The 23,110-nt window shown below is 36.6% G+C and overlaps 1 protein-coding gene across 2 annotated transcripts in view; it reads left to right on the top strand.

Moving 5' to 3' along the window:
* LOC149153845 (CMP-sialic acid transporter 5-like) overlaps positions 1-23,110 on the top strand; it is a 187,849-nt gene that overhangs the window by 107,525 nt on the left and 57,214 nt on the right. For both annotated transcript variants that reach the window (XM_089441421.1, XM_089441420.1), the window contains 6 exons: positions 1,635-1,712; positions 14,076-14,120; positions 14,361-14,420; positions 14,773-14,895; positions 15,348-15,425; positions 20,214-20,283. In XM_089441421.1, the coding sequence (XP_089297547.1) occupies positions 1,635-1,712; positions 14,076-14,120; positions 14,361-14,420; positions 14,773-14,895; positions 15,348-15,425; positions 20,214-20,283 (454 nt within the window). The remainder of the gene's footprint in view (positions 1-1,634; positions 1,713-14,075; positions 14,121-14,360; positions 14,421-14,772; positions 14,896-15,347; positions 15,426-20,213; positions 20,284-23,110) is intronic.

Below are 23,110 nucleotides of genomic sequence, written 5' to 3'. Positions count from 1 at the left end.
CTAGCAGGGCCGTCTTGTGCTTGGAGGTCTTTTTGACTTTCTTGACACATAAATTATTTTTCATGTTACAACTTGCCCAAATGGGTCTTATACAAATGATATTGACTCTCTTGACTCATGACAATAATTCTTATGACATGACAAACCCTAGAAGCATGAAGAACATGCTTAACCTAGATGACCAATCAAAAGAAGCATGAAACCCATGCTTGAAAATAATATTTTTCTTTCTTCTTTTGCTTGTTACATAAGATATACATAATGACATGAGTACAATGACAATTATGAAGACCGAAACTAGTTACATTTTCCAACACTCCCTCTTAACTAGGGAGCTATTCATAATTGTACAACTGGTACAATGATATTCTCAAACTGAAGAGTTCTCATAAGAAAAGTCGGATTGGTAAGCCATCTTTAAGCATCAACATCATAACCAACATTGGCAACATAGTAAGGCCTTAACTTTGACAAGCTCTATTTATGTTCGAGCAAAAATGCTAGGAGGCTTTATGTGAGACACCACACTACCTCTCAAGGTGCATACACCATTCGCATGTTCACTAGGTATGCCTTTCTAGGACTATTCTTGTCTTGGATTCCCAATCCTCAAAGAATATGTGCGTCTTTAATATGTGCAGATGCATCAACAAATTTTATAAACATTGCTCCCTTGGGATTAACCAAGAAGTTAAGAAGGGTCCTACCCTTTTGATCAGTCCACCCATTCAACATCATAGTGCATCCAGTGTGTGTTGATGTTTGTAGCTCAGGCATGTACTTTTTCATAGGCCTAAGTGTCTAGGCATGTGGAAGTTGTTTAATACACCTTTAAGCTTAGCTGCTTAGCAATTATTTTAGTGATTAAAGTAGTTTTTTTTATAAGACAAAAGTGAGTTAATCTAAAGAAATTCAAAGGTTTTTGCATTAGTGAATTAAATGAATCTCAACCGTACAAACTCAAATAGTATGTTAGGACATAACTAAGCTTATTGAACACTTTATGACTTCATTTTAATAGTGACATGTGATTTTAATATATTTAAGTCACTTTATTAATACGTATTACTCCTAATACTTAAATTCCTAATCTGTGCAATACAAGATACAACCATTATAAAACATACTCTAATAATAGTTTCCTTATTATGTGCATATATGTCACAGCAGCAGAATCTTGTTATTGTTGGTTGTTTATACCGAAATTTAGCTAGGGAGAAAGGTTGTGTCACTGATAAGTTGTTAACTGTAGTTAAAATCTTGTAATGCCATTTGTTACCCTTTTGCCAAATCCTCTAGAAATTGTTGCCGATTGTAATCTTCTGAAGTATTGAAGATGGGCTTCTTTTAAATGGGGACAACATAAAGTAATGAAACATTACTTTTGCTTTTATTGTTTCCCATCAAATGATTATATTTCTATGATATTTCAGAGCATGTGGTACTTGTCACGTAGATTAGGTGATTATAGTTGGTAATAGGTATTATTTAACTGTGATGATCTACTGATTATAGAATACTATACTAATGTTCATCTATTATCATCATCTGCAATCTTTGATATTGAACTTTTAAGGTATGTGACTTATCAGTTTGGAAAGGTACTGAGAAACTTTTTCTGAATGTATATGCAGGCAGCTCGTTCAAATTACCTTCTTGCTGTGCCAGCATTTTTGTATGCTATTAATAATTATCTGAAGTTCATCATGCAGGTAAGAATTAAGAACCACATGCTTGGATACTTATTGGCTCTTTCTGATTAATATAACTGCATTGTAGTTTTGTTATCTCAATTTTTCTCTTCTGCTTTTGATTTGAATAGGATTTCACTAGTTGTAAGCTGTATTTACTTAGTTAGATTTCACTAGGATATCTTACTGTTACTTGTCAATTTGATGATTTCGTTCTGATGCTAGTACTGCCTTTATTCTAACCAACTATATCCTAGGGAGATAATATTTTAGCCATTCTTGGTTTGAGCAAAGATTTCATAATGTAACTTGGTATTAAGTTGGTTATGGTTCAAGATCATTGCACTAATTGTTTGTAAAGGGCTACGTGTTTCTAAATTTTATGCATATGGATGCTTTCTTGAGCTTTGTGCAGAGGTTGGGAGTACGATCAATCAGAGTGGCAACACAAACATGCTAGATTAAAGCCTCAAAAAGTATCCCCTCAAATGTATGTTGCAGAACATGTATTAAAACCATTTTATGTGAATTCAAGACATGTTACCAATGTTGCAAGGTGTCAGGCCAGGAGTAACTCCGAACGAAATTGTTGTCTTTGCATTATGATAGAACATGGATATATACAAGGAAAGTGAGACTATTGGGTTTCATCTCCCAATGTCTCTTTGTCTTCCAGCTTCCTTTATTTCTCTATTTACAAGATTTACATAGAATTTCCTAATCCCAGAGATTAGGTGTCAACACAAGGGATCACAGGTACATGGTGCATAGGGGATAGCATGCGTGAGAGCTTTGGGTCAACTTGCTGTGAGGGTTTTGGAGTATAATGTGTCATTTGTTAAGGGTTTCATGGCAGTTTAGCAGACTTGTGAGTGTGTTGTCCTTGTGATGTTGGCAGCCTAACAATATCTTTTCCTCAGATGGGTATGAATGCTAATGCTGGGGTATTGCATGCTTCTATATCTCCTGATGACAGCCCTGATGGTTCAGACTGGAGCAGTTAAAAGGGGGTTTAATGGATTTTCAGCAGGGGATATCCAGTTTATTTCCAACAACCCTCCTTCAGTTGCTGACTTGAGAGATGTTGCAATAAAAGTTTTTCATGCTACAAGGATTCAAGGGTGTTCTGAGCAAGAACTCAGAAGTTTGGCCTTACAATGAGAATGCCAACATGAAGTGGCTTGTCAATAAAAGCTATTCTGTTTCAAAAATTGGCTATCAAACATAAAAGTAACTTCGTTGATTCCCGTCCTTGAGTGGTGGTGAAACATGATAATATCTCTGGAAGAGGTGAAATAGGATAACAGTGCCTGAGGAGAATATTGCCTACAGTCGCAAGTGGAATTTGGTGTTTAGATAGATGGTCCTACCATTAGAGATACTCTTTGAAGCAAAGCTTTTTATTGATTGTCAAGAATCCCCCTCATTGTTGAGGTCAAAATATCTGACATAATATTGGGGAATTTAATGCTCATTTCTTTGATGATAAGCTTAAATATGTTGTTGATCAGTTCAGTACAATGTTCCACCAAGAATCAAGGACGGGGGACGTGGGTGCAGTGACACGCGCAAGGGGGATGTGTGGGAGTACCCTCAAATTTTAGGGAAATTTAGGGAGAATGGGGAGAAATCAGGGTATATATATATATATATATATATATATATATATATATATATCAAATTCATATTCAATAATGAAAGCAGAAATATATTGAACCATACATAATTGACTTAAATAATGAAATACACTAATCCATATTCATCGTTCATACTGGTACATACATCATTCATTCTCATTATTCATCCATACACCATGAGATTCAATAATGAAATACGTTGATCCATATTCATCATTCATAATTCTAGAATCTACATTGATTAGAAAATAAAATTTATCATTCATCATTCTAGAATGCAAATTGATTTAAAATTATAATTCATCATTCAACATTCTAGAATCTAATTACTACTAAGCAAAATAGACTAAAGTAGATCCCAATTTTATCAGAATTGAATTGGAAAACCCTATGAACCGAGAACTGGTAAAAAAACAGGTCAACCAAAAACATCTAAAATATTCAAATTTTAAAGAAAGTCATATATAATCAAGTGCCTCCATATGAATCCAAACCATTTATACTCAAATAAGCAAAATTTCTCATTTATATGTTATGTAAGGGTGCACATAACCAAAATAACACCGAGTGCACATAACCAAAATAACACCGAGTGCAATCCATCTCTAAACCAAATTTACATCAACAAATAGGCTCTAGATGGCCTCTGGCATTCAAAAACAATCATGCTACAACAAATACCTACATATCGTCAAAATCATTACCTATATTGGGATCTTCGTCATCAATATCACCCTCTAAGCATTTAAATAAGATAGAAAAACGTAGCATGTCAAGTCAATATTTTGTTTGAGTGATGGGTATATTTTTAGTAGGGTCATGATAGAGGAGTTCGACAACCAATGCCACTAACATCATGGTACATAGAGGGCTTGGTGCTCTTGATTAAATACTAGTTCCATACCCTCATACATGACAAAATCCAATGGAAACATTGCAATCCCCCCAATCTTCAAATCCTGAAAAATTGTTAAGTTTGCTGGATTTTGAGTGAGATCTAAAATTCTACTTTCTCCATATGAATTTTAGTGAGGTCAAAACCACTCTCAAACATCCGGAGACATTTCATGGTAATGTTAAAAATTTAAGCAGTAGGATGAAAATGAAAGATAAAGGAGAATGGCACTTTTACTTTAAGAATTTAACATTACCATGAATTGCATAGCAATAATAGGGCCATAGGCTTGCATACTAGGCTTCCCCACACACAAGTTCATGAAACTCAAAAAGGGTGCTTTTGGGTGGCCCCCATCAAAAGTGGTGCTTTTGGGCATCCCCCTTTTGGAGAGGTGCACCCGAAAGCACCCCTTTTAGGGAGGTGTGTCCTCCACACTGGGGAAATGTTTCCCCTTGCATCTCCCCCTATCTCCCCAAAAGGGGGATGTGGGGAAACGTTTCCCAAGGCACACCCTCGTCCCAGGTGCGTGGGAAGCATGGGGTGTGTGCACCCCACCCTGGGGGATGCGTCCCCGTGGAACACTAATTTAGAAAGAGAGTTGTCACTATTAATTTTTTAAGAACATCTTTGGAAAAGGATATCTCCAAGTGGTATGCTGATAATTGGGGCCTAGAGATTGGAAGGTGGAATTGTCTTGGGGATTGGGCAAGGGATATATTTGGTGTAATTCTTGCCATGGAGGAGGTAGTCGAACTTGTGTTCTTGAATGGAGTTTGGATGATTGTTGGTGCATGTTCGGTTTGAGACTTTAAACACAAGCTCTTCCAGTGATACTCCAATGAATCACAACAATATTACGTGTATTACTTTTAATATTACTTGTTTAGAGCGCTTTCACTTTACAAAATAGCAATTAGGAAGCAATGAAATCAAAGAATATTTCAAGCTCAAGATAACAAAGATTGCTAACAACGATTTAAGAAGCAACTTGACAGTGGATCTAGCTAGCAAATGCAAAATGAAAATGTGACCAAGGAGTTAGTATGACCCTCCAGAACAAATAAGCAATCAATGCAAATGCTAGGGGAGATAAGCAGTGAATCTCAGGGATGCACTAGACCTCGAAGGCACCCTCAAGGATCTAAAGAAAAATCAATCAAATAAATGCTCATGGCGAAGTAAGGAGACAAGGCTAGAAGTATCAAATTGGCGCTTGCAAATTTTGTAATGAAATCCTCACAAAGGAATGACAATAACACTGCAAACATAGTGATATGTTAATCCTAATACAAACAAGATTAGGAGCCAACAGTAAAACCCTTGAAAATGGTGGATTACATGCTGCTAATTGCCCAAAGGTCTGCAAAACACCAATATCAGTCTCAAAAAGGTTTATGCTCCAGCTAGAAGGACCTGACTAGGCCTACGGCGAAAACCCTTGAATCATATGCTTTCTTTTGGCCTTCGAAAATTATACTAAGCCTGCAAACAGATGAATTAGGTCTTGCAAAAAATTTAGCAAAAATAATGAATCAGTGATGCCTCCAATTGCTTATGGCTAGACTAGATAGATAAAACACACAATTTTTTTTGATGAACCCTTTACAAATGATGTATATGCCTTTAATGCCTACGACGATGATTTGATGGTAGATCTGGGCCTATGTTAGGGCTATAGATGGCCAAATAGGCCTGCGACAGGAGGAAAAGAGGGTGGTTGGGCTTGTAGTAGAGGGAAAAAAAACCCTTAAAAACTAGTATTGATGCCAAAGAAACATACAGATGGGTTATTTTGGCCCTTTCAAGCCTACGACTAGGGTAGAGAGAGAAAATCAAGCTTGCGGCAAGGGTTCCTTGGGCTTTCTAGGCTCGTGTCTGAGTTAGATGGCTCTTTTAGGGCCTTTGGCCAAGCTAGAAAGGTGTCAAAATTCTCCGTGGCTTTCTTAGAATCTAATCATGGTAATATAAGCAAGCTTCGCTAAAAATTCCAAGGTGTTAAAGGCCTTCCAACAGACTCAAATTTGTTGCAAAATAAGGGTTAGAGATTGAAAAACCAAAGCAAATAAAGATATGCTCTAATAAGTCTCAAGTCTGATGCTATTTTGCTTACAAAAATTTTGTCAAACCCTCAAGGATATTTTCTGTTAATATATCAAAAGCTTGAGAATCCAATAAAGACTTGTGACTCTCCTAAATCCAACCTTCCAAGGCCCTTTAAAACAATTTCAAACCCTTGCGACTGCCTCTTGGATGAAACCGCCAGCGTTTTGTGGCATGGAAAGGGTAGATCTCTGTAAAATAAGCCTATTAGGCTACCTTCAGAACCCCTAGAAAAAATCATGTGCCACGAAAAATGTTAGATCTTTTTATGCAATGGCTAGAACGAGTTCAAAAAGGTTACGACCCTCTCAAGGGAGGCTACTAGAGGCTTATGGTGCTAAAAAAATATGACCAATTGGGCCTCAAACCCGACCATGAAGGCTAGGTAAGGGCTGAAGCCCTCTCCTTTACTCAACTCCTTCAGGTCTGCAATGGAGATACCTGCAAACAAAAGAAGTTTGAAACCCTACGCTATCCTAATACTAGATCTGCGAAAAACACAAGAGGTTATGCATAAATATATACAAGAGATACTATAAACACAAGGGCTAAAAAGATCTATTCACAATAATATTAGCTCTTAAATAGCGAAATAAATCAATTATAGCACATTAAAATAAGATTTTTTGAGGATTAATAATTTTGTTTTAGATGGATGGCTAAGAAAAATCCCCTTAATTAATCTTATGATGAGCCTTTGGGAAAACCCCATTATGGGTTCTTTGTTGTTGTGTGCCAAGGGGATGAAGATTCAAACAAGAACTCGCTTCAAACGCTTGTCTCAAGGAGAGGAAGATTCAAACAAGAACTTGCTTCAAACGCTTGGCTCGAGGAGAGGAAGATTCAAACAAGAACTCGCTTCAAATGTTCGATATCTGACTAATAAGATTTTCTACTCAAAACTTGAAGATTTTGTTAGATCCAGCAGGGGCAAGTCACAAGGTGACAAGCAAATCTAGTGATTCAAACAAGAATCCACCAAACCTAGCTGATCAACAATGCTTCCAACCCAAATATAGGTGCAAACAAGCAACTATAAATCCAAATGGCTAAAGAACTTAACAAATTAATGCACTAGTAGAAATTATAAAGCATAATCAAAATAGATTTACAACAACAAGTTGAAGAGATACACCATGATCTTGTCCCTAAAGACTTTTCTTTATATTAAAAAAAAATGTTACAGAGTTTTCAGACCTTGATCACCATCCAAATATGTTACAATGAGGAGCCTTAGGCTCAATTTATAGAAAAATAGAGAGTTCTAGATCCCCCTCCAAGTGGAAAACGACTAGGTCCAAGAAGTTGCAAAATTTTGACTTGGTCTTGGAGAATAACAACTGCTCGATGCTTGATCCATGCCAAAATTAAATCTTGTCCGTTGATCTGGATGAAGAAATTCGAATTCCATAATCAACCCCTTTTCTCCGGGTCCAAAAATTATTATTTTGAACTTTTTTCCTCAAAACATCTCTTATGACTTAACCACCTTGGTCCATAAGTTTTAAAAAATTGTTTTTTCTTTGATAGAGGACTTTGAAAAATTAATTTCTTTTGGACCCACAAATTTTCTTCAACCAATTGGACCCAAAAAATTAATTTTCTTGCAAAATTATTCTTTTCTGGCCCTGTCACTGCTCAAACTAGTAGGGGGTCCTAGAGGGGCACTTGCTGGGTCAAGAGCAACAATGAAGCTAAAGCCCATTGTCACCACAACTAAAGCTTCCTACTCTTTATGAACTTCCACCGATGGGAGGAGACCTAGCATACAAAGAATCATTTATGAAGGATAGATCAAATAAGATGGATGTGAAGTGATCTCGAGGACCCTTTCCTAGGGGAGGCTCAAGAATGGGACTTGCTCGCTTCTTCAGCAAGGTATAAGGCTTTCTAGAAGGGGATGAGGATTTAAGGGCTACGTTTAAGGAGTGTGAATTGCAAAGGAGCTTCCAAAACCCTAAAATCCTTGTTGAACTTGGTTTCCCAAATGGTCTTTGAAGAGTTGACTTTGACAAGGTAGAGGACCACACAGGACCAAGTGGACCCAGGTTAGGTCAAGAGGAAGGAGTTTAGCAACAAGTGATATGCTTGACCTAATTAGGGAGGGGAAGGGATCAAGGAATGAATTTTAAATGAAAGGCATTGCAAGGATCCCAGTGAGGTTTCTAGCCTAAGGGAAACCAAGGGAAAGAATTGGTCTTCGAGCTAGGGCTTGTGATATCTCAAGATCCCACCATCAGAATCTCATGAAATTTGGAGGGCTTCTTGAGGACACCCAAGCACAGTTGTGGACCAAAAATCGAAGTATTTGGATGGCTAGATCATGAGATAATTGATGCCCTAGGTGACCTAGAGGACTACACCTAAAGAAGGGGAAAGGGGAGAAGGAAAATAGGTTTAAGGTGATCACCTTTGGGTGGACCAGTGCTTAATCCCTTGGGGAGATTGGAGTCAGATAGAATTATGACTATGGACCTTTGAATTTTCTAGGTCAAGGAGGCTCAAAGACAATTTTGCTTGGCACTAGGGCAGAAACAAAAGTAGCTTCAAAGACTTTATACTTCTTAGGCATGGTGTTCAACAACTTGATATGGGATCAAGGATTTACTTTTGTCAGTGGAGAGTGGTAAGGTCATGTGACTCACTCTTGATCACTTCTTCTTCATTATTACTTAATGGTTCAACAGAGCAGTGATGAGTCGATGACAAAGATGGTACATGATGGTGATAGATGGATTGGTAGGTGGAATTCTCCCTAGTTGAGAGGGAGTGTTAAAATTGGCAACTAGGGCCAAATTCCACCTTGGGACAGCTCATATGATGGAGATGATTATTGCATTGGATTCCTCTTTCCGAGAGGTCCAAATTTGATATAAAGATCATCTCATTCGGACAAGCAGAAGTGGAATTTTGAATTTATTCTCTCATGCACAAATTATTAAGGTCGACCTCAACTTAATGTAGGCTCAAGAAGCCCAATGGATGTGTTTCATCACCCACAACGAAGTGTATAAATAGGAGTGACCTCTCACCTCATTTGGACATCACTCACTCACACATCCTTCTCTCTCTCCACATCAGATTGGTTCATACAGCTTGGGATCTTCTTTCTCTCTCTCACACGTGTGGCAAGGAGGCCGAAAATTTCAGAGACAAAGTGCAGGCCGAAATTCCAGATTGCAGACCAGCGTTGACCAAGGCTAGTTTGACCAAATTTGACTGCGTTTTCTTGGGCAGAATTCCGATTTCTTGAGGCCGTACTTGCTGGCACAGAAATCGAGGCATTTGGGGCAGTTTGACCTGCATTGACTGCAACATTGACTGAAGTTTGACCAAGTTTGACTGAGGCTGGGTGGACTGTTTTGGGTTGACTTTGACCCTTCTTGGAGGATGAGTTGACTACCTTTGACCGAGCTGCAAAGGAGAAGTTTTGTTGCTGATTTGACCAGCGTTGACTTTCTGGTTAGGGCTGAAGTTGACTGCTATTGACTGCTGATTTTGACAAGGCTGTTTTGACAGTGTATTGGGCAAGTGAATTTGATTTTCGTACTTTCTCTCTCTGCTAAACTATTGAATAATGATAAGAAGATTTGATCAAAGGGTTTTCCCCACGTTGGGGTTTTTCCATGGAATCTGCCAAATCTGGTGTCCTCTTGTTTTGGCTTGTCTTCTGCATATGTATTTTATGTTCTATCTACATTTACTGTCAATGTGATTAAGTTAATGTGATTGCTACTGGAAATATTTGGAAATTGTCATTGGGCTGCTAAAGGAACATTGAAGTAAATTGTGCTAAACATAGAACATACCATTGTTATCTTAAATTTACATACCAAGTACTAGAAGAGCAATCTACTTAACATGTTGTTATGCGCTTAGCACAAGAGAGATGAAATTCCCAAGACTTAGAGATGAGTTCTTATGACTTTCAAACCTTCTTAAAATGTTTTCTTATCACCGAAACAAGTATATATCAGGCCTCTTTTCACTTTAGATCAGATTCCCAAAATCACTTAGAACACCACCAATTAAGAGCATATAATTTGATTAGCCTTTTGTATTACGTGTGAGATGTTCTTAGGCTTACGTGAAGATATTTTAGAGTTTTTAGAGATGATAATATGAGATTAATACTGCTGCTACAAAGTCACTTCAGATCTGGTCATGAAAACAGTGAGGAGAAAAGGGGAGAGGAGGCAAACCCTTAGGCCTTGAGACCTTGATGGATGGATAGATGAGCTCCTTCTATGCACTAGAGCTTCTTAAAACACCTGCAACACAAATTATTAGCTTGAAAATGATGGATCATCCCCCTTTTGATAGAGATTAGGGCTTCTAGGGTTAATTGATAGGCTAGTGAGACTTCAAGCCCTTCAAACCTTCCTCAAACCAATGGTAGGTCGGTAACACCAAATGTTAGCTTGAAACACAATAGATTAGTGGCAAAAAATGATATGGAATTCAACTCAAAGCCTTGCCAAAATTATCATAGGCCTGCAAACGCAAAGTGTTAGTGCCAAATCAATTGCCAAAGCCACAAATGAGCCCAAAAATGAACTGCAACTAGGGGATAAAGGCCTAATAAGGCCTGCGGCTAGGGTGAAAAGGCCAAATAGGCCTGCGGCCTAGGGTTGCAAGCCCTACAAGACCTGCGACCTAGGGTTGCAAGCCCTACAAGGCCTGCGGCTGCCTCAAAAAGGCCTCTAAGGCTTCCTTAGGGCTGCAACTAAGAGGAGAAGCCCTCTTTAGGGCTGCGACCACCAAGATGAGCCGTCTCTAGGGTTTCCGCTAAGAAAAATGGCTCGAAGAGGATTGCGAATAAGGGAGGGAGACCCGTTAGGGGCTGCGGCTAGCCTCTGAGAGGCTTCAAAAGCCCATGAAACCCTTGCAAAAAGCAAAAAATTCAATGCTTTACCTCAAAAACACAAAAAAATTTGCCTCCAAGGGCTGTGACTTCCTTTTCTGAGTTGGATGTTGAGCAAATGGAGCTTAGGAATGCTGAATCTAGCCCTCAAGACCTTGGATCGAGCCCTCAAACTTGGATGTCTTGCTTCCTTGGGCTGGACGACTTCTCTAGAGGCTTAAAAATGCTCAAAAACCCTAGCTATTTAGGCTAGGGCTTTCCAAATTTTGATTTCTGCTTCAAACCCTTGAGCTATCACATGCACAAATGAAAATAGAAAGCCAAAACACCCAACATATGCAAAAATTCAAATAAAACCCCAAAACCCCAATGCTATACAAAATAGAAATAATGGGTTAGTATTAAAATTAAACATACAAGGGTTAGATTCAAAATTTATTTTACAATTATTTACAATTTAAAAAAAATTAAATTTGCTCTTCTTAGCATATTAAATATTTGTAGCACAAGTAAAAGAACGAGAGGAATTAATTGAATTTGAATTTTGGCCAAACCGTCCTGCATCAAAATTTTCGTTAGATTAAGACGTGGAGCCAAACGAAATATTATCCCTTCACAGTTTGTGAACTTGGGTTCCCAAGTGTTGGAGCAACCTGTAGCTCAATCTCTTCGAAAAAATGGATTAGTAGATCAAAAGGGGTTTGATCCACACAAGAGATCCAGAAATCTAGAGATACATGCCAGATTTCACTAGACATAGAGTGCTTACACTCACCCAACACCTAAAACAAGATACTTGTGCTAATAGATGTTCCTACTATTGGCAAATGAAATAATAATCATGCAATATAATAGCTCAAAGCATATAAAAATAATTCATCCAACACATATCGCATATTAGCAAATGAGGAACACCACAAATTGAACCCCAAAGTCTTATGCTCTATTATTCAAAAATAGTTTCAGCAGAGCTCAGCCTAGTGCAATGATTTTCAACAATAGACCATGATACAATGAGGAGCTTAAATGCTTCCTTATATAGAAAAATAAGAGATAAAACCCCTCCAAGTGGAAATAACGGCTAGTTCCCTTGAACCATGGCTTGATCCTCATCAAAATAGTCTCATCCATCGATCTTCTTTTTGAAATAACTTGACCTCCTCTGTTGATTTAATTATATTTCTTCATTTTGAGGAAAAAATCGAATTTCTCTTAAAACCCCTTTTTTCTTGGTCCAAAAAATAATATTTTGGACTTTTATCATCAAAAACTTCAATTTGACTTGACCACCAAGGTCCAGAGGGTCCATTTCTCTTAAAAATCGTTTTTTTGCTTGGTGGAGGACCCCTAAAATATAATTTTTTTTGGACTCACAAGTTTTTGATGATTTTCCACTTGGAGAGAAATTAATTTCTTTCAAATTAATTTTTGACTCAAATATAATTAATTTTCTGGCTAATTATTTTCTTTTTATTTTTCCTAGAAAAATTAATTAAAAGACTTAAGAGGGGAATAAATATTTTTCCACCTACTAAGTGGATTTAAAAATTAATTTAGCCATGGTGTCTAAATATGAGTAACCATGCACTAAACGATTCGTAGATACACTCTTACATTGAAATATTACAATATCAACCCTTAGAAGGGGAAATACACATTTGACATAGATCTTCAAGACTCTACCAATTCTGTGACAAGGCACATGATCTAGTATGAAAAATACATAGACTCAATAAACACTAGGACTCACCTAAGACCTTGTCAAAGAATTCCACCCTAGTTGTGGGGTATCTCTGGGAGAAAAACTCTGCCAATTATCTGTGTTTACAAACACAAACAGTTTGGGGAGGTTAAAAATTTCCCTAGGATGAAACCCTTTGAGAAGAATCATAGGCTTATCTAGGTGTTGTTACATGGCTTAATAGTCGTACTAGAATCATTTACAATATAAAAGTAGAAATTGGGTTTACAATGATAAAAATGATGCCGAATGATGACACTGATCTTTGAAAATTTTTGTCCACTGCTTTATACCCTGCTTATTGGACTGTTGACACACATGTGGTCAACAAACCCCATCTAAGCCTGGGGGATTTGAGTCTCTTTAAGCAGCAATTGACTTTGATTATTAAAGTCAAATTAATTCCTTCTGTAATGATGTGGACTACCTTCCAATTACGGAACACACTCATATGCTCACCTTTCTGAGGTTTTTAGGATGGGAACTTCTTGTAATCCTCTTATGAGATTGCTGTAGTTCTTTTTGTGTCATGATGTAACACTTATTAAAGTCAAAATCATTTCCTTCTGTAAAGATGTGGACTTCCTTCCAGTTACGGAACACACTCATATGCTAACCTTTCTGAGGTTTTTAGGATGGGAACTTCTTTAATCCTCTTATGAGATTGCTGTAGTTCTTTTTGTTTCATGATGTAACCCTTTGTTCTATGAAGTAATATATGATACATTTGTTTAAAAAAAATCATGCATATGAATTTCAGTTTTGAAGTTTCTGCTTGAGCTTATGGATGATCTCACATATAGTGCTTTTGACATTCCTTGCACAATTTTTCGTTTTTAGCTTTATGTTTCTCACTGAATAGTTTCTAAAGTCTCCAAAGGAATAGCTTAGGCTTTTCCAAATTTGACTTCACACTTGACGCAACTGATCTCTGCCATGACTAAAAATGGTTGTCCTCTAATCCATAACTGATGGTATAATGAGCACATAATTTCTTTTAATGCACCTTTTAATATAGTATATTGTTAGTCCCCTTTGAAGTGAATGGGTATTGTATGAAAAAATGTCAGCAAACAGCAACTAGGAGAGTTATATTTGTTTTGTTTACTTATTTTAATTTACTATGCTGATCTTGCATTTGCAGCTTTATTTCAATCCAGCGACAGTGAAGATGTTAAGCAATTCCAAGGTAAACTTGTTTATTTTTTGTTTCCATATTAGAATGGAATGTCTGTTGCATAGATTTAGTTAGATTTTAGAATAGAGAGACATTTCTATTGCTACTTGTCATCTTTGAGTAGGAAGGGCAATTCCATATCCTGGTCAACATGTGTCCTCTTAAATTCATGTCATTTGGGTTTATTTTTTTGGCAGTGAAAATGATGACTGTTTTTAATGCAATAATTTTTTTCTATTATGGGTTTTGCAGGTTCTGGTTATTGCATTGCTGTTAAAATTCATCATGCGCCGGAAGTTCTCAATAATGCAGGTCAGCATGACCATATCTATATAATACTATTTAGATTAGAATTATCAATATCTTAAATGTTTGGTAAAACTTATTTTGTGCTAGCATTTTTTCCGATTGCAATTTCTACCAGTGTCTGCTTTTGCTTGTGAAGAAAAGTGGAACTATTTATTATGTAGATTAAAATATGTAAGGAGTTTGGTCTGTTGTTTGATTCAACTTTGCAGACTACTATATGTAGCATCTTTCTTATTGGCTATGGCTTTAGGATCTTGCCAATTGCTATGTTTCTTTGAGATTTTTGTCTACAAATTTGATGAATAAAGTAAATGCAACACTAATAATAATCTTTCTTTTTTATATCCTGAATCAGTGGGAAGCACTGGCTCTTTTGCTGATTGGGATCACTGTGAATCAACTTCGTTCATTACCAGAGGGTACCACTGGGTTAGGTCTTCCAGTTGCAACTGGTGCATATCTGTGTACATTACTTTTTGTAAGTCATAAATCTATTGGTTTCTCATATGAGCTTTTCAAATCCTATTTACTAATGGTTACCTTGTGGTCTTTTGATATGAGAAGGTTATATGATTGATAGCCATGCTTTTGCACAGTTGGCTGGGAAGTAATAAATGTGGCAAGCCAGAATGCATTTTTCCCTTTATTCGTATATGTTTTAAAAGATAGAGAGATTGTCTAAAACTGGTTTTAGTCTTATACTTCAGAGCTTATATTTAAATTAGCCTTCCCTTTCTGCTGGGAACCTCATGATTATGTTGAATTTGGGGTTCCGTCATGTTCAAAAGAATTTTGCATATTTTTTGAGTCCATAGCTGAATTATTGTTATAGTGTAAATTTTTCTTTTAGCTTGTTGGCCTACTTATAGAAAAATATCAGGTTTTCATCGTGTTTAATATTAGTCTCTAATAAATTGAGTATTATTGCAGGTTACTGTGCCATCTTTGGCCTCGGTTTATAATGAATATGCCTTAAAGAGCCAGTTTGAGACAAGCATCTACCTTCAGGTGAGGCTGATTTAATTAGTTTTGACACAATGAGAGTTTAAAATACCATTAACTTAAAGGCGGGAGTAAATAATACATTTTAATCTTTAGTTTCCTGGCAAGAAACAACACATTATATTCTGGAAAATTTTACTGGCCACGGATTAATGAATACAAATGAGGCTATATTAATCTTCATTAATAACCACAAAGGCTTAATGGGACTGTAATATTATTATATAAGCATCTAAAGTGAAGATAGCTTGTCATTTAGCTCTACCATAAAATAAAAATAAAATTCAAAAGATCAAATAATCATAAAGTATGTAAGAAGAAATATGTAAATGGGAACCCAAGCAGAACCTGTTGTCTGGCTAATGAGGCAGATCTGACCAACAGTCTCCACTCCTAACATTCAAGGTTGAGAAAATGATGATGATGAGGATTATCTATCCTTCATGATGCTGGTTCTGAAAAGTTTTCTGTCAATGTAACCAAATGTGGTGTTGTTACAAGGAATATTTCAGGTTGGACTTTTCCATATGTCAGAAAAAATGAAGTGGATCATTTGACTATGGGCTCTGTTGTTGGAATCTTTATTGAAAAGTTTCTTACTACATCGAGTTAGATTTCAAATGCAAGGGAACTATGCATCTCTGGTCCTCCTTGTGTATTAAAGTTGAAAGCAATCATCCCGAGTCTGTGAAAAGGATATAATATCTATCTCTCAGCTCCTAATAAACTGGGCATTTAAAGATGGCACCACCTCAACTATGACTATTTTTTCTTTCTTTAAGATATGCCTTTCTTTTGTAGGAAGTATTGAACAAGATTTGAGTCAGCATAATAGTAATGACTGGTCACATGTTGAATCCATGCTCAACAAGCAGAATCCATATGCAACAAACACAAACTAGGCCATCACCTCAAAACAGTGCATGCATGTAGATCCACAAGCAGGGTCGTAGTCCTAGTGAGAAAGAGTTGGCACAGCATAAGGTAGCACCCATTGTTGGTTGCAGGAATAAGAAAGGCGGCATATGTATGATTGGAATGAACTGACTAGCATTCATAGATGTATAGGAAGAAAATGATGTGCTCCCGAGGAATCACAAAAACACTGCACATGATTGCCTAGGGCTTATCAGCATTACCCTACAAGGACTTACAGGCAAATCTTTTTGCATATTAGAGACTTTCATCTCTATTCTCTTCCGTATTAGGGACTTACTTAATTCATCTCTATTAAGATAGCATTGTCACTAGGAGTTAAACATTTGGCCTTGGCTTGAAATATCTTGTGGTTTGAATGAGATTATCACTAGCCGTAAATATATCCTGTCAATACTGTTATCCATCTGATCTGTTAGTTCCAATGGGCCTAAGCTGACCCATATTCCACCTAAGGCAAATGCTTATGGCTAGGGGTTTACATTTGTTATGACTATGCATGAATGATAGTATTGGGATACAATTTCACAAAATTCATGTGCAAACACATCAATAAACTGTCACATAAGATGTGACTACAAGCTACAACTATGTTGCACAAAACGTCTAGGAACCCGGCGTTTTGTGCCGTACTAGTACCCACAACGACGAAACTCGGCCGAAATGCAGGTGTCGTACCGTCATCCATGAGAGTTAATATGGTTTTCCTTCTAAATTGTCATCTATGGGTCTTATTCCTTTTATTCTTGCAAGATAATGTGTTATTCACTTATATATATATATATATATATATATATGATGTTTCTGCCAACGTTTCCATTGTTTGGGAGGTGATGGTTCTAAACATACCCATTTCGGAAACTCCAAAACGTTTTGGCGTTTTGTGCAACATAGAGCTACACCCTCTAGAAACCAATGTTTTCAGAACTGGACCGGTCATTGACCTAGTAGACCACCTAGATTGGGAACTGGTCAGAACTGGACGGAAATTAGTAAAAAAACCGGAACAAAAAACGGTCAACCAAAAACACATAAAATATTGAAATTAAAAAAAAAAACCACATATATTCATGTGCATCCATATGAATCCAAACCATTTACACACAAATAAGCGAAAGTTCTCATTTATAGAGTATTTAAGTGTGCACATAACCAAAATAACACCGAGTGCAATCCATATTTGAACAGAAAATACATCAAAAAACAAGACCTAGATGACCTCTAGCATCCAAAAATATCATGCTACAACAAATACCTACATATCATCAAAATCTTTGCCTATATTGAGATCTTCGTCACCAATATCACCTTCTAAGCATTAAAGTAAGATAAAAAATGCTTAGCATGTTAAATTCAAGATTTTGTTTGAGTGATGGGTACATTTTTAGTAGGATCATGATAGAGGAGTTCAATAAACAATGGCGCTAACATCAAGGTACATAGAGGGATTGGTGCTCTTGATTAAATGCTAGTTCAATGCCCTCGTACATGACGAAATCCTATGGAAACATTGCAATCCCCCCAATTCTGAAATCCTGAAAAATTGTTAAGTATGTTGGATTTTGAGTGAGATCTAAAATTCTACTTTCTCCATATGAAATCCAATGAAGTCGGAACTACTCTCAAACATCCTGAGTCATTTCATGATAATGTTAAAAATTTAAGTATATCACTTTTACTTTGAGAATTTAACATTACCATGAAATGCATAGCAATAGTAGGGCCGCAGGCTTGAATATTAGGCCCCTATTGTGGGCTAGTGCCCAACCAAGACAAAAATTAAAAGAAAAAAAGAAAAACAGGCCCCACTTGCTGCATTCTACGCAGCTTTACTGAACGGTACTAAACGGAACCGGCCGCTTTCATTACGGAATCGGCTGGTTTGGTACCAAACCGGCCAAAATGGTTCAAGTCACTGGTCTGAACTGGTTTTTTCCTCAAAACAGTTGAACCAGCCGGTTCAAACCAGTTCGGTCCGGTCTTGATAACATTGCTAGATTATTTTCAGATCTAGTTCAGTCCGGTCTTGATAACACTGCTAGGTTATTTTCAGATCTGGTTAAGCCACTACAAAAGTGAAAAAGTGCTAGGATTGTTTCCATATGAAATCCAATGAGGTCGGAACCACTCTCAAACATCCTAAGTCATTTCATGATAATGTTAAAAATTTAAGAATGTCACTTTTACTTTGAGAATTTAACATTACCATGAAATGCATAGCAATAGTAGGGCCACAGGCTTGAATATTAGGCCCCTATTGTGGGCTAGTGCCCAACCAAGACAAAAATTAAAAGAAAAAAAGCAAAACAGGCCCCACTTGCTGCGTTCTACACGGATTTATTGAACGGTACTAAACCGGCTGGTTCGGTACCCAACTGGCCGCTTCCATTACAGAATCGGCTGGTTTGGTACCGAACCAGCCAAAACAGTTCGAGTCACTGGTCTGAACTAGTTTTTGCCTCAAAACAGTTGAACCAGCTGGTTCAAACCGGTTCGGTCCGGTCTTGAGACAATCCTAGCGATTTTTCACTTTTGTAGTGGGTTAATCAGATCTGAAAATAATCTAAATATGGCTCGAAATCAGCACGAGAGCAAGCCAAAGGTTAGAAAACGTCACTGAAAGTTTTTACTGATCTTTGTTGAAAATTTTCCCAACTTTTGGGCACTCATTCCAAGCCAAGCAAACAGGACTTTGTACTCCACAAAAGCTGAAATATTTTTCAAACAAATATGAGGTAAATTTGGGTTGTAATCCTTTCAAGGATAAGAGGGAATAATTAATCCTTTTGTAAGTAAAGCCCCTTGGACCCTTCGTTTAGCCCCTTGAGTGGCCCTTTAATCTCTTCCACTGGATCATTTGTATCTGTGAGACTTTCTACTAGTGATTTATTTTTAATGTTGTCATTGTTGAGGTCTAGAGGTCATTCTCAGCAACTCTATGGCTAATTTCCAAAGGTTCTAACTTTTCTAAGCTTTTCCTCCAAGCATAATTCTAGTTTGCCTTGATTGACCAATAACATGTCACGTGTTCTTGTAGTTAGTGCAATTGATCTGTGAACCTTGAAAGCTTTTTTATATATTTGCATTGCATCTGGCAGGTGTCATGTAGTTGGAACTTGGCATTATAATTTATTGAATATGTAAACTAGAGGAACTAATGTAAGAAATGTTTCTAGCAATGTCTGTAATGGTGTGTGGTGTAAATAATGCCCATGTCTGCAATATATTGTTGATATTAAACATTGTAATAACAATAAATAGAAAACAATAAAACAAGGGTGTTCTTCTTGATTTTTTGTTCCCACCTCATCATTTGTACAAACCTTTTTCGTAAATAAATTCATAGAGTTGTGCTAAATACTCTGTTCACACTCTCCATACATTATACTTACATTCAATTAATGTCAAGCCTAACTTAACTGTAACCTTGCTTTATAGTGGCCTTGGGTAATTCTACTTTGATAAATTGTTGTTGTATTATGTTTGTGGAACCAATGTGTTGAATAGATGTGAATTTATCAAATTAGTAAATAACTTATTTTTTCCTGTTAATATCTTGTAGTTCTACTTTCAATGATATTATCTTTTTGTTTTAATATTTTTTCTATTGAATTTCACCATATTTTTGGTTCTCCTGCCCCCACTCCCAAGTGAGAAAAGGAAAAAATTGGCTAGCGTGAAAATTAAGGGTTAGGCTGGCAGGGTAATGATTGTCACAAATTCGCTATAGAAAAGATACATCATAGTTTGAAATTCTGGAATTTATTGTAGCTTAAAATGTTGGGACTTAAAAGAGTTTTAGCTGCATTTCTTTTTGTTTTCAGTTTTCCAAGTAATTTATTCTGTGTGTTATCTCAGAACTTGTTTTTATATGGATATGGTGCGTTCTTCAATTTTGTTGCAATCCTTGTAATGACCATCTTTAAAGGTATGTAGCACTGCCTTTCTGATCTCTGAACATGTTTATTTTTCCTCATCAATTATATATCTGTATGCTCAGAGAGAAAGCCTGATGGGTAATTTATTTGAAAAGTGAATGACTAGTTTATTTGTTCAAGTTATGTCCAACTCTATCTGAGGCTTAAATGGAAGATGTGGCTGTGTACAATATGAGAAACATATAGAACCTGATGGATTGGCCCCATGATGTTTTCATCATGTGAATGGTAGGTCAGAAAAGAACCACATGTAGGAAGTATACCTATAATCTATGTCACACAGTTCGGGTTTGAATTCGAGTTCGACAACGATTAAGTTCGATTCGAATTCGAATTTTCCGATCAGGTTCGTATGAGGTTCAACATTAGGTTCGACTATACATATTTTTCAATATATATATATATATATATATATATATGACAAAATTATAAAAATTTCAAAATAGATCCATAAACACATGAATACAAATTCTTATTAGTAAACATACATGATTAATGTAATCATTCTAACATCTAGTTAAATGTAAACATACACAATAGTAGTTTGCAAATGAAAAAATGAAATGACATAATTTTCAATCTTCAAAATTTAAATGAATGTCTATAATGTCAAATACTAGTAATCTTTTAAAAAATCACATAATTAAAACATAATCAAAATTTAAACATATATATTACAATACAACTATATTAAGAACTCATTGTAGAACATCTTCAATTTCCAAATTTAAAAAAGGAAGTCATAATGTACTCATTTTGTTATAATCCATAAAATTGTTCTTGGAAACTCAAAAACATAGATAATCTATGATTTTGGCCTAAAAATGTTTTGAATCTTTTGATATAAGAGGATGTGCCACTACGTTGAGCCAATGCAAAGGATATATTGAATGCAAAGCAACATTGGAAAAGCAAGCAAACTAAAGGGCGTTGAAGGACTATGACCAAAACATTGCGAGAGGAGGTTTTATATTATTTGCTACCAAAAGTCATGAATCAAATGTGCTGGAGAGATATATCAAATGCTGCAAAGAGATATCAAATATTGTAGTGTGTTGAGAAATAACAAACACATTAAAGTGATTGCAAAGGATACATTAAAGTGTGCTGGAAACTATGCATGTAAGGCATGAGGCCTCCATAATAAACACTGCAAAGCAATAATTGGAAAAATGATATTGCAATGAGTTGTGGGAATATAATACAACATTAAGCGTTACAAAGACGACAACACAATTGAGTTGTGGGAACAATGCGTTACAAAGGTGGCAACACAATTGCATTAAAGTAATACCTTAACAAGCTACGTTGAAGGATATCAAGCTACGTTGGAAGGCATTGTAGAGAAGCAAACCAGGCTCCCCCTACTACTAAGAGTACTGCCTCTGCAAAAGCACAATCGCAGAGTATAATAACATCGCATCCTCTCAAAATCAAACTGCGACTAATGCAATGGAAAAGTGCGATGAGTGAATACCAAATTAATTTAAGGTGAACAACCAGCAAACGAGGAAGGTTATATATTAGAGTTAATATATCAAAACTGTGATAAAACTTGTGCCAAACGACTGCGATGATAGCTATGAGTTACGCTACGCTGGAAGTCAAAAACCACTTCGAATGATATTATGAAATATAATAGTCACATTGAAAGGTTGTATGCCAATGTAGGATTGCGAAAGGTATATCAAAAAAGAGATATGGAAACCATTGAAAGATTACATGCAATGCATGCGATAGGGTTTATTCAAAGCATGCTTAGGTTACATATCAAAGGGCAATGTGGAGGTTATACATAATCCACGCATTGGAGGTTATGTATAAATATCGCGACAGGGTTATATATCGAGGATGTGATAAAGCACATACTAATGCCACGTAGGAAAAGCACAAGGTTTTATTACAAATTTGTAACTACCAGTTACATGCTACAAAAAAACTAGGGAATTTGACTCTGAAATCTTGAGCCGTGATTTCTTTTGCCTAGTTTTTACTGAAAATTATATTTAATTCATCATTCAGAATACAAAAATTGTGCCACAAAGAACAGGCTTACGTTACTTACAAGTTTACAGCTCGCGAGTCGGAGTCGCACGGTGCCGCCGGCCGGGCGCAGGCTGCTAGCCTTCCAGTTTGCAAGACACACACACTACACAGTCACGAGTCACGACTCACACTCGCTCGGCTGCACAAGTTTGCAAGATGCACAAGTCACACTCAGATCGATCCTCACGGCACTCAGAAATTCACACTGCACACTCTGCTCGAGAGTCGATAGTGGAAATTCACCATTTAGCTTGTGGAAAATCCTTTCAGCGGCATGGTTTATAAACAAAAAAAATTGGCGGGAACAGGGTTGCCGAAAACCATTGTGCACCCATGGTTTTTTTGCTAAACAGTTAAATAAAACCTACGAACCCTAAGATCGAACCCCAATTTTTTTTTTTTTCAAATTCGATTAAATTCGCCTTCAGGTTCGCGTTGAGGTTCAAATTCGATTCGATTCGAATGGGGTTTGAATTCGAATGGGGTTCGCCTTCAGGTTCGGCGAACCTGAACGAATTTCAATTTTTTTTTGAGATTCGCCGAATTTCGAACCTCAAGGTTCAAGTTCGGCGAACCTTGTGACATAGCCTATAATTAGGAATAAGTACTGAAGGGTAGGCAGAGCCATTGTTATGAAAAAACTTGTACGATAAATATAAAACATCCAATCCAAATCGTAGAGGGGAAGGAAATCCATATAGAATAAACTATATATTTTCAATAATCGATGTGATGAATTACAAGAGCTCTTGTTATTGTTTTACTCATTGA

Source organism: Pinus tabuliformis, chromosome 9 (genome assembly GCF_031772625.1).
Source record: "Pinus tabuliformis cultivar Carrire ecotype Pingquan chromosome 9, CPIR1, whole genome shotgun sequence".
NCBI lineage: Eukaryota > Viridiplantae > Streptophyta > Pinopsida > Pinales > Pinaceae > Pinus > Pinus tabuliformis.
The sequence above is the reverse complement of the archived record's forward strand: the minus strand, read 5'-3'. Positions and strand labels throughout refer to the sequence as shown.